The sequence below is a fragment of the Schistocerca serialis genome, chromosome 2, assembly GCF_023864345.2.
Source record: "Schistocerca serialis cubense isolate TAMUIC-IGC-003099 chromosome 2, iqSchSeri2.2, whole genome shotgun sequence".
Lineage (NCBI taxonomy): Eukaryota > Metazoa > Arthropoda > Insecta > Orthoptera > Acrididae > Schistocerca > Schistocerca serialis.
The window spans coordinates 186,631,390-186,644,544 of NC_064639.1; the positions used below are offsets into that span (position 1 = coordinate 186,631,390).

Consider the following 13,155-nt stretch of genomic DNA (forward strand, 5'->3'; position numbering starts at 1 on the left):
AGTATGTGGGACTGGGATCTGGCTAGGGATAAGGAAACTTTTCTGTATTGACACAGATGGAAGGAGCAAGGATCCATGGTTGTGAAAAAATGCAAAAAAATATGTAAAAAAGAAGAATTACGTCTGAAAAATTATGCAAAAATACACCTAAATAAGTGTGAAAAATCACGGAAAGGACAAAATGGATGCACAAGGTGAAAAAACGGGATGAAATCTGATGAGGATGACGATAGCAGAAGGCGACAACTCACTAAAATTGGCGAGAAGTCACAAGGATCAAAATAGAGAATAATTAATAAATAAATATATGAATATTACTGTGGGTAGCAGGTTTGAGGGCGGATAAGCGTGAAGAAGGGAAACGGCAGATGTGACTTGATGAGGTGGATTTAGTGGGTGCGAACAGGGATAGAACAGAGAAAGTGTGGGGGGTGGGGAGGGTTTCGTAGGTAGAGATACAAGATCGTGTAGCACCAAAAAGGTGTGGGAGATAAGACGCAAAAATACGCTAACTGACGCAAAGAGAGTGATTAGTTTGAAAGTATGGGTTAATTATATCAACGGTAGTAATGTGGGACAAAGGATGCTGCACCAACAATCAGCATGGTCTTGAGGTTGCCTGTTGTGCGTGGCTAAGATGGGTGATACAGTGTGGCCACAGTTTGGCCTACTCCAATCCAGTCACTAACATCACCTAACCCATCAAAGGCAGGGCTACCAGTGAAACCAGTCATGTGATTTCCAAGCTAAGTTGCAACCACTGTGCAGCATTCTGTGTAGGCATGATAACCAACAAGCTGTCTATCTGCATGAATGGCCACCGACAAACTACTCGCAGTGTGGTTTCAGCTATCTGAGACTGCAGACGTGTGTGCAAGTTGCATTAGTGTGTGTGTGTGTGTGTGTGTGTGTGTGTGTGTGTGTGTGTGTCTATCGCTGACAAAGGCCTTAATGGTCGAAAGCTATAATTATTTGAATCTTTTTGTTGTGCCTATTGCGACTCAGCATACTCGCTATATGGTGAGTAGAAACTTTCCTTCTCTAATAGTATTATGAAAAGATAGGTGCTACTCATCATATAGCAGAGATGCTGAGTCACAGATAGGCACAAGAAAAAGATTGTCGGAAAGTGAACTTATGGCCAAGAAGGCCTTTGTTGAAAATAGACAAAACGCACAAGCACGATTGCAGTCTCTGGCAGCTGAAGCTAGACTGTGAGGAGCAGTGCATGATGGAAGAGGCAACCAGGTGGGGGTAAGGAAGGGGTGGGAAGTATAGTGTCTAATGTTTTTGACAATTAAGAGTGTGTGAAATGTATGTGCAAACTTCCCACTTCTCTAATACAAGTCAACTTACTCGGTGTATACCTTTAAAAAACTCTCTCACCACTTGCAAAATAATTCAGTATCATAGAATACTTTTCAATAACTATTGGTATATTTGAGCTTCATAAAAACAAAATTCACACTTCGCACATAACCATTTAACTTCTCATAAGTAACTCGGATCGTCTCCCATTAGAAACAGATTTAAGTCCATTTAGAAAAGAGTTGACTTCACAACCATTTCTCTACTACAAATGTATTGTAAAATATGTCTTGCCTCCAGCAAGTCCAAGATAAGAGATTTTTTTTTTTTTTTTTTCAGAATTTAGAATCTCAATTGTTCTTTTGTCACTAACTGTAGTCACAATTGCAAACAGCACAGAATAACACAGAAGTTCCTTGGTTCTTCCGTGTGCTTTCACTACGACTTCCATGGATCGCCCGACAAGTACTTGTCAGTGCCGTTCAACCGCCGTGTTGACCTTTTGCTCGCGACTGATTTCACATCTGCACACACACACAGACACGTGACACGCAGTAGCTAGGATTCCTTTCTCCCACTCACATCTAAAATATCATGTGTTCCAGATGGTGGAAGGCTGAGTGGTACGCAGAAATTCTCGAAACACTACATGTCCCCCCCTCAGATCGGACAAATGATACTTTATACGTAATCATTATGTACATAACATCACTCACAACAACATTTCATAGCATAACAATATACTTTTCTTGTACATGTTTCTACATACGTCTTTCACTTTAACAACAATCTTTTTTGTCTCTAGAACATCTTCAGCTGAGTGTTCCTTTATTCTGTTCTTATTTCACCTTGATATCAAGACCCGAACATTTTTTCGTGTTTTTAGTCATCTTTTATAATATTTAAGAATTGTGAGGACTCTCCCTTATTTCCAACCATTAACTGCAGGTGTTCATGACACTTGAGTATTCTTTCTATCCTTTGTACTACCTTTTTATTAGCATGTGCTAGCTTCATTATCTGTTGTAGTTTGGAGGAACTCTGCGCAAAATGAAAATGACTTTTGTCACGATACTGTCACTTTTCCCTAGGATCAGTACCTATACCTTGCCTGTGGGTTGACCATATGAGAGCACTTCCTCTTTCCATTTTGGTAGATACACCCCTTTATAAAACATTCCTATTTTTTCAGGCCACAGGTCGTCCTATCTCCTAGTAGGTACGCCTGCCCCATATACTTAGCAAATGGCGGGTACGCCCCCCTTATCCTGTCTGAGTAGGCCTCATGGTTCATTACCCTAGTATATGTTCCTATGTATACTATAATTAAGTATTTTCTGGTAAAGTTACAAATCTACTCTACACGTTGCATATACTTCTTATTGCTTCATTTAATACGTAGAGTCCTCCTCTGCTTATCAACTTCTATACTTCCAGTAAACCATGTCTGTATACACTATATAGTGGATAATATGCTTGCTTAGGCTATGTGAGTCCCACTATCCTACAATTCGTCACTTTATCAGAGTATTTGTTATACTGACGTTTCTTAGATGACTACCAAGACCAATTCCACTCTTGCTTGCGTTTTTTTTCCTTCGCCCATGCCTCCTTCTTATGTATACTCGATGTAGAATCGGCGTAGTTTTTAGATACTTACATGTGTGTGTTTGTGTGTGTGTGTGTGTGTGTGTGTGTGTGAGTGTGTGTGCGTGTTTCCCTGTTTACACATATCTTTTCCCCTGCAACACCTGGTGGTTCTCAGTTCGCAACAAGTTTCTAATCGGTAATTTTAATGGTTTTTGTTTAAATGTCTTCTTGTGTGTATGCGGATATGTGTTCGTGTAGTCTGATTCTTCGGCCTTCCTATTGAAAGATAAGATGTAGGTTATTAGAAACCATGCAAAGTAGGAAGGACTTCTGCAATAGAAGTATGTGAATATGGAAAGAGGGAAAAAATAGATATGCCCTTAAATGAGAAGTAAGAAAGGAACTAAATAGAAATGGTTGCTAAAATCGAAGAAGAGAAAGAAGATAGCACCAACAACAGGAAACCCTTCCCACTCCCCTTCCCCAGGATCCCTACCTCGCAGGTACTTGACTGAGACGCCGGAGGAGGTTTGGTGTTAAATCATCTCCAACAGAACGGACATTCCCACCTTCACCCTTGAGGTCCCCAAAGGAAATCTTAGCAACCCTATGGAAACAGCTAATGGTGAGGAATCAGTCACACTTGTTTGCAAGGATTGTTTGAAAGGTGTGGTGTGTGTTTTGTGTTAGTCATGGTTTATGTGTTCTCGTAAACCATGCTTTTATCTGCGGTACCCACCCCTTTCAAAACTGATACAAACCCTCCCATCTGCATCTCATCTTATAAAAGGTATAAAATATTCTGTTGTTGTTGTGGTCTTCAGACCTGAGACTGGTTTGATGCAGCTCTCCATGCTACTCTATCCTGTGCAAGGTTCATCATCTCCCAGTACCTACTGCAACCTACATCCTTCTGAATCTGTTTAGTGTATTCATCTCTTGGACTCCCTCTACGATTTTTACCCTCCACACTGCCCTCCAATACTAAATTGGTGATCCCTTGATGCCTCAGAACATGTCCTACCAACCGATCCCTTCTTCTAGTTAAGTTGTGCCACAAACTTCTCTTCTCCCCAATCCTATTCAATAGCTCCTCATTAGTTATATGATCTACCCATCTAATCTTCAGCATTCTTAAAATATTCTATACAAAATAAAAAATTACACACTACAGTCGTTCAGTTCGTCACATTATATATTCCACAAACATAATAATCTTATTCTGTTTATTTCATCTAAATCGATATTTGTTTTATTGTCATATCCAGTTTTCCAAGTAAAGATTACTGGATAGTTTGAGATTTTACAAATAAATGACAGAATAGTTTAAGATTTGAAGGGAACTTTGTGCAGGAAAGGTATTCTCGAAGAAACACCAAAAACAACTCGGGATCCGATGATTGTCACTCCGCTTGTTAACTCAGAATGTTAATGTCCCTGGGGGATAGATAACTCTGCCCGGATCCCATGTATCTGATATTAACTTCACTTGAACAAGTGCAGACCAATACTTTTCGTTAAATTTTGTTTGAAAATCTCCCCACTGCAAAACAATCACCATTTCACTAGGTAACACGACATTGAGTATGCAGTTACCTGTTTTTCCACTTTGTCCTGGATGAGTTTAAATTCTTTCAACAAGTCATCTATAACCTTTCGTGTATCTGAAAGTTTGGAAGAAACAATAGGCGACACGTTCCAGAATGTCATTCTCTCGGTGCATTTTTGATCTATTAAAGTCAGTGAACAGTTGATTTACATGAATATCCAAGGAATTGGTTAATTCTTTCTTTAAGTATAATTTCAAATACCATGCTCTACTATTTACGGTGTTAAATTCAGTCTTTAAAGCCTCCATGCCTTTGCATAGATTAGTAAACTCTCTGCTTTGCGAGTTCACCTTGGCATTTAACAAACCTAGATTTGCCGCCTGAATATTTAGGACTCCCCTTTGAGCATTTGAAGTTGCACTGTGGGCATATAGTTCAGAATTTAACTGCAGACTCTGAGCATTTAAAGCTTCATTTAATTGAGCATTTACTGAGTCTTTCTTAAGATTCTGAGCTTTGATTAGATTTACCAACTCAGAACAGTCAGGCCCTTCTTTAGTAATTCTCATAGCCATGGCTGGTTCTGACATCTCTTCAACTTTCTGAATGGGATCCATGATTATACAAGCTTTAGACCTTGTGAGCATTTAAAAATTACCTTTAAGTATAATAAAGGTCATTAAATAGTTTTTATCACTTCTTTCTAAGGTACTAAAATTCTGTTTTGCACTCACTCAGCATAGAATTCTCGCAGTGTAGGTGAGCGGATGTGACCAGCTGGTGCCGGCAGCGTCGGATGTATGCTGATTTCCATCTCTGCATTCCTACGATGCGTGTGAGAGCTGTATACTCCCCAAACCAGATCATCTTAGTCCTAGTTCTAGGTGGATCTCTTCTTAGTCTAATACGTCGAGATCTCCTCTCCAGTTTTTCACATTGTGACTTTCTTACATCTTCTCCCGTATTTGCATTTACAAATTTCCTCCCGTGGATACTCCGGCATAATCCAGTTTCTATTAATGGTTCTCTTGCGTTATGCTCAGTTGCTATAGCAACACTTGATAGCTTTTCCTCTCGTTTTCATCTCAAAATTCCTGTTTCCTTCAGCCCTGTCACGGTCGCCACATTCTAACGTTTTTGACAACTAAGAGTGTGTGAAGTGTATGTGCAAACTTCTCACTTCTGTAATACGAGTTGACTTACTCGGTGTATACAGCCGATCTTATTCTCTGGATAGCCGGCTTCTGGAATCTCTTATAAACTTCTTCTCCGAAGAAAGATGCTAGTTACAGGAACCTTAAAGACTTTCTCACTACTTGCAAAATAATTCGGTACTCGAAGAATACTTTTCAATAACTATTGGTATGTTTGAGCTTCATAAGAACAAAATTCACATTTCGCACATAAACATTTAAGTTCTCGTAAGTAACTCGTATAGTCTCCCATTAGAAACAGATTTAAGTCCATTTAGAAAAGAGTTGGCTTTACAACCATGTCTCTACTACAAACATATTGTAAAATATGTCTTGCCTCCAGCAAGTCCACGATAAGAGATTTTTTTTCACAATTCAGAACTTGCCACTAACAATAATCACAGTGACAAACAGCACGGAATAACACAGAAGTTCCTTGGTTCTTCCCTATGCTTTCACTACGACTTCCGTGGGTCGCCCGACAAGTACAAGTTGGTGCCATTCAACCACTGCGTCGGCCTTTTGCTTGCGACTGATTTCATACCTGCACACACAGACACGTGACACACAGTAGCTAGGGTTCCTTTCTCCCACTCACATCTAAAGAATTGCGTGTTCGAGACGGTGGGAGGCCGAGTGGTTCTAGAATTTCCGCATAAATTCTCGAAACACTACAAGTGGGTGGTACATTTCTCATTTCAAGGCATGATGAGGTGGTGGGATAGCAGGATGGGAGGGGGGGGGGGGGCGTAAATTGCTGCTGGTGGAAGTGTGCAGGGATGATGGCAGCTAGATACAGTTGGGAGCTAAATGGAGGGGGGGGGGGGAGAACAAAAAAGGAGAGAAGTAAAAAAACTGGGTGCATTGGCGGAGTAGAGAGCTGTGTAGTGCTGAATGGGAAAAGGGAAGGGGCTAGATGGATAAGGACAATGACAAACGAAGTTAGAGGCCAGGAGGGTAATGGGAACATAGAGTATATTGTGGGGAGAGTTTCCACCTACACGATTTAGAAAAGCTGGTGTTGGTTGGAATCCAAATGCCACAGGCTGTGAAGCAGTTATTGGAATGGAGAACATCATGTTGTGCAGCATCCTCAGCAGTAGGTCGGTCCAGTTATTTCTCGGCCATAGTTTGTCAGAGGGCAGACAGAAAAACAGCTTGTTGGTTGTCATGCCCATGTAGAATGCAGTGCAGTTGTTTTAGTTAGGCTTGTAGATCACATGCGTGGTTTCACAGATGGTACTGCCTTTGTTGGGCTAGGTGATGTTTGTGGCCAGACTGGAGCAGATGGTAGTGGAGGGAGGATGTGTGGGACAGGTCTTGCATCGAGGTCTGTTACAGTGTGGGACAGGTCTTGCCTTGAGGCAAGTGGTTGGGAGCAGGGGTTGTGTAGTGATGGATAGTTGTGTAAGGATGGATGAGGATATTGTGTAGGTTCAGTGGGCAGCGGAGTACCATTGTGACAGAGGTGGGAAGGATAGTGGGTAGGACATTTCTCATTTCATGGCACAACGAGAGGTAGTCGGAACCCTATTGGAGGATGTAATTCAGTTGCTCCAGTCCTTGGTGGTTCTGAGTCATGAGGGGAATGCTCCTCTGTGGCCAGATGGTGGGACTTGGGAGTTGGTGGGCAACTGGAAAGATAAGGTATGGGAGATCTGTTTTTGTACAAGGTTGGGAGGATAATTACGATCTGTAAAGGCCTCATTGAGGCCCTCGGTATATTTCGAGAGGGACCACTCGTCACTATAGATTTGACGGCCATAGGTCACTAGGCTGTATGGAAGGGACCTCTTGGTATCGAATGGGTGGCAGCTGTCAAGGTGGAGGTATTGCTGGTGGTTAGTAGGTTTGATATGGATAGAGGTGCTGACATAGCAATCTTTGAGGTGGAGGTCAACATTGAGGAAGGTGGCTTGTTGGTTTAAGTAGGACCTGGTGAAGCGAATGGCAGAGAAGGTCTTGAGGTTCTGGAGGAATGTGGACAGGGCGTCCTCACCCTCGATCCAGATCACGAAGATGTCATCAATGAATCTGAACTAGGTGAGGGGTTTGGGGTTCTGGGTGTTTAGGAAGGATTCCTCTAGATGGCCCCTGAATAGGGTGGTGCCATGCGGGTGCCCCTGCCGTACTGTTGTTGGTTTGGAATATGTCAGGTATTGGGAAAGCTAGTGTTCAATGGTGTTAAGGCCTTGAGCATTAGGGATGTTAGTGTAAAGGGAGGTGGCGTCAGTAGTGATGAGCAGGGCACTGTGTGGTAAAGGTACGGGGACTGTGGAGAGTCAGTTGAGGAATGGTCGGTTCTTTTATATATTAGGGTAGTTTGTGGGTAATAGGCTGAAGGTGTTGGTCTACAAAAGCAGAGATTCCCGTAGTGGGGGCACAGTAACCGGCCACGATGAGGTATCCAGAGTGGTTGGGTTTATGGACTTTAGCAAATATGTAGAAGGCAGGAGTGCAGAGAGTGGTTAGGGTGAGGAGAGAGATAGACTCCAGGGAGAGGTTCTGGGATTAACTTCAGAGTTTGAGGAGAGGCTGGAGGTGCTGCAAGATTTCTAGAATGGGGCACTGGCATTGTTTTTAGGTTGATGAATCTGACAACTGGTTGAGTCCTTCAGGCAGGTAATCTGTGCGGTTCAAAACAGCAGTGGTGAAGCTTTTGTCAGCAGATAGGGTTATAAGGTTGGGATCAGATTTTACGTGGTGGGTTGTGGTTCTTTCGTAGATGTATGGTTAGTATGCATTTTAGTGATTTGGGGAATGATGTGAAGCAAGGTTCAAGGTCAAGAAAATCTGGAAAGTTAACAGGGGGTGATTTGGGAGCAGTGGAGATGGATAACGGTTGAATGGAGGAGTGAACTGAGTCAGGCAGTGTTCAGCATTGGTCTTTGGTCGAGTCTGATTGGTAGGTTTGGTGGCGAAAAAGTGTTTCCACTGTAGGGACTGGGAGAAGGAGAGAAGTTCTTGTCTATTACTTGGTCCAGCTCGTATAATACGTAGATGTCAGCCATGTCATAACACTTCTATAGTGTGATGTATGATCATATTTCATGCATTCCACAGTATTTAATCAATAGAGCTATGAAATGTATCCAGTTGGTCCATACTGGTGACTCCTGGCAAGTAGCAGTACTTATCAACAGTAATCATCTGAATATGTCAGGCATTGCCCTAAGTGAAATATTGTGGTATTTACACAGCATTATTTGAATGTAATCCTGAGAACCATGTATCCATCAGCCATGTTGTTGTCAGTTAGTGCAAATGACCCTTGTGGTTGCTTTACACTTTATAAAGTGACTTAAGTTTTACAATTGTAAAGAATGAAAAAAAAAATCATAAAATACCAAAGGCTTCGCAAAGTTGTGTGTGTGTGTGTGTGTGTGTGTGTGTGTGTGCGCGTGCCTTGATGATTTGTTGCTACTACTACTTCTCCCATGTTTTGTATTCCACCCAGGTCTTTCCATTATCATACTGTCATGAGACACCAATAATAATAAAGAAACTGTTGTTTGTTTATTTTGGCAGTTTGAAACATTATATTGTTCTTTCAGTTTATCTTTTGCTGATCCTTTAGTTGTTCGTTCAGCAAAACTGCCCCCTCCCACCCTCTTCTGTTTATCATTTGTCTCTTCACTGTCTAAGTCTGTTTATGTAAATCTGTGATTTTTTATTGCCATTTGTTTCATTTATCTTTGATCCACTACTTACAAAACTCTCCTTCAACCAGTGAATACATGTTGTTTGTCAATTCAGTACTCTTACCTATTTGGATTAAGGACAGACATGGAAAAGATCCAAGAAAAGTTGCACGGGCCATCAAGTATTTGTATAGTCAGCTTGAGAACAGTACACATATGACTAATAAATTCAAATGTGAGACATTACAAGGATGGCATCATTTAGAATCTTATTCAAAAAGTTCTGAGATCCCCTGTTCCAGTATTAGTCATGAAAAATACAGGGTGTGATTCAAAAGTTTCAAGACTTAACTCAGAATTAGAAATTTATTGGACATTTAGGTACAGTGGACTAAAATTCTTCAAAATATGATCCTTCAGCATCAACACAGCACTGCCAGTGTGTCTTCCACTGTTCGTAGCCCTTCTGGAAGGCCTCGGGCATCATGCTGTCAAGGGCTCTCATCGAAGCCTGCTGGATGGCGTCAATGGAGTCGAATTGCTTCACTTTTAGGCCTGTCTTGATTCTGAGGAAGAGGAAAAAATCACTTGGAGCCAAGTCAGGGCTGTAGGGTGGCTGCGGTGCACGATGTGTGAGCGGATGTGTTGTTGTGGGGAGAATCCAATCTCCCTTTACCGCTGGGCGGACGCGGCAAACTTGATCCCTCAAGCGGCGGAGCACTCACACTAAGACGATGGTCATTGTTTAAAAGTTCCTGCACATTCTCCACATTTTGATCCGTTCGGCTTGATAATGGCTTCCCAGAGCAGTCATCGTCTTCAACATTCCCGCTGCCATCTTTGAAACTTTTGTGTCACATGAAAACCATTGCATGGGACATGGCTTCTTCCTTAAAGGCCTCTTGAATCATACCGAGAGTCTCCGTGATGGTTTTGTTCAGTCGTAAGCAAAACTTAATCACATAAAGCTGCTCCAAGTGCTGCTCCATTTCCGCCTCTCCCACTTTTCGACCGAGGTCAATGACACGCACTCTCCAGGATTCCAGAGGCAACTGCCGCAGCGTCAGTTTGTTCCCTGAGATCCCCCACTACTTACTCCACATGGCGGTACCGGTCCGCGCTCGTTCCCCTACTCAGAAATGAATCAGTCTTGAAACTTCTGTATCACACCTTGTATTTCACCATCAAAAACCCTTATATCTCATGCAGTAAGCATGAGGATGAGGAATAAAATTATAGAAATTTGAACAAATACCTTAGGGTACTGAGAACTGGTTTTCCATGTAGCATCTGTGAATGAGCAGGACAGTGGGAAAATTACCCCCTGTTGTACAGCATATTGTGGCTTGCAGAGTATAGGTGTAGATGCAACACCCTATAAATGATGTGCAGTCATTATGTAATTATCTGTTTAATCAAAGTAAAGCACTTCAAACAACTTCTTGAGATGTATGTTATTTGCATTGCTTTGTGAGGAAACAATGAAGTGTTGATTGTTTATTGCGCTAGCCTCAATTGTTGGTCCCCATGCAACCTGAAGAACACATCACTGAATGTAGCAAATAATGTTTTCCCACTCTTGTACCACTTATTTGTTGTACCCTAAATCGTTCCTCTTTCAATCACACATGATTGTAGGATCTTTCTGTGATTGTTATAATCACCTTTCTGTAGCAAACGTGCCACCAAGCCCTGCACAAGCTGCGAAAGCTGTTGCTTTGGTGGAAGATGGCCGCAGCATGCATTACATTGCAGAAGTGTTGAGGACAACACCTTCCACGATTTCCAGAACCATGTCAAGGTACAAGGAAGCTGAAGGCTTTGCAAAGAGACCAGGAACAGGTGTGAGAAGAGCAACATTGGAGATAGGTGACCGCTTCTTACAACTTCAGGTTTTCTGCAACTGTCACACCACTGCTATTGAAGCACATAGTTAACTCCACCAGGTTTGAGTATCAGTGTTAGTGAGAGAACAAACAGTTGACTACATTTCACAGGGAAACATCTTGGCTGGACAGTACAACAGTGTGATCAAGTGTTGTTCACCGATGAGTCACAATTTGGCCTCTGGTTACCTGACTGGAGAGAGGGGTTCTGGTGAAGGCCAGGGGAAAGGTATTCCCCTTGAACATACTCATCCAGGACATCTGTTCAGGGTAGTTCTGTGATGGTGTGGGCAGGACTCAATACAGCTGCAACGACACATTTGGTCTTCATGGAGCATGGGAGCTATACTGCACATTCGTATGTTGAGGAAATCCTTCTGGAGTATGTTGTGCCTTTCATTCCAGTTATTGGTGATGATTTTACTTAAGTGTACAACAATGCATGCCCACATGTTGCAAGAATTGTGCAAGAATTCTTTGATGAAACAGGGATTCATGCTATGGGTTGACCTGCTCAAAGCCCTGCTTTGAATCATATTGAGCACATTTGGGGTTGGCTGGGGAAACTAGCCTATCATATCCAGAGTCTCTATAGGACCTACTGATTGCCCTCCTGGAAGAATGGGATATGATTCATCGACAGGACATTACTGCATTAATCAGGATCTTGCCTGAAAGGCTGAATGCCATCATTGGTGCACGAGGTGGAAATACATGTGTTTGAAGATGCAAGCAGAGGTCTCAGAGACCACCTCTGAGGTCTGTAAAGTCAAGCATGAAGCATATAACACCAAAACGTATGTGCATTACCCTTTATGAGCTTACTCAAAGTTTCTATGAAATGTGCCTCTCTGGCTTAGTGTGTTAAATTTGTTTATAATCATTTTTCTTTTTCATTGTTGAACAGTTAGATGGGACCATACCACAAAATTCCATCATAATATAGTGTATTAGTGTTATAAATTTAAAGTAAATTTCCGTTTTTGTAATAAATTGAAGTGTTGGGTTTTTTGTGCCTCTCAGTGCATTTAACTAACCTAATCCATATAGCATCATTTTCTCATATGTGCTGCCAAATCCAAAATAGTACCGTTTCTGTGAAAATTATCTCTGAATAATTTGTTGGCATTCACACTGGAATTGAGCCAAAAATCTTTCCTGGAGAAATTCATTGTTTAACTACACTTAAAAGCAGTATTTTCAGTTAAAAACTTATTCAGTATTTAAATCTGTTGAATGGATACTTGGACTGTGAGTTACAGCTTGTAGGTACATAATATAATTTAGAAATTTGTTTCAGGAGTAAATCTCCTTATTGGCACAGAAAATGGACTGATGCTGCTTGATCGTAGTGGACAAGGGAAAGTATACCAGCTTATTTCCCGCCGAAGGTTCCAACAAATGGAAGTGCTCGAGGGACAGAATATTCTAGTGACAATATCAGGAAAGAAGAACCGTGTACGTGTTTACTATCTGTCGTGGTTGAAGTCAAAAATATTGCGTACAGATGGTGTTAGCGATGTAAGTATTTTAAGCGCACACTTATATACTCTAAAATTCTTACACATACTTCAGTACAGTTTTAGTTGTTAGTAGCATTTTGTATCAAATTTACAATGGTAAAATTCCTTATGAATGTTAACATAGTTAAAGGCAATGGCGCATAGTTCCTCATTATGTTAGTAGAATGGCTAAACTGCAGGTACTGAGACCAGTGTTTGTGTAACTACACAGTGAAGACTCATTTAAAGAAAGAAACACCCAAATGGGCCATCGATAAAGTAATATCACCACCACCACTGTATTTACAAAGTGTGTGATATCAACAGAAAAATATCTCAATCACCTCACAGAATATACATTCTTGGAGCTCTTGTGAATATTTTTGACATTTAATAAGCATCATTTTCTCAGTAGTTGGTAGTGACACTGTTCACATGTAGCATTTTTCATTTTAGCAGATGAATCATCTGTTATGCACCTTTTC

At 41.4% G+C, this 13,155-nt stretch overlaps 1 protein-coding gene across 3 annotated transcripts in view; it reads left to right on the top strand.

Moving 5' to 3' along the window:
- Positions 1–13,155, top strand: part of LOC126456891 (serine/threonine-protein kinase mig-15) — a 330,660-nt gene that overhangs the window by 265,681 nt on the left and 51,824 nt on the right. For all 3 annotated transcript variants that reach the window (XM_050092726.1, XM_050092727.1, XM_050092728.1), the window contains one exon: positions 12,469–12,689. In XM_050092726.1, coding sequence (XP_049948683.1) covers positions 12,469–12,689 — 221 coding nt within the window. The remainder of the gene's footprint in view (positions 1–12,468; positions 12,690–13,155) is intronic.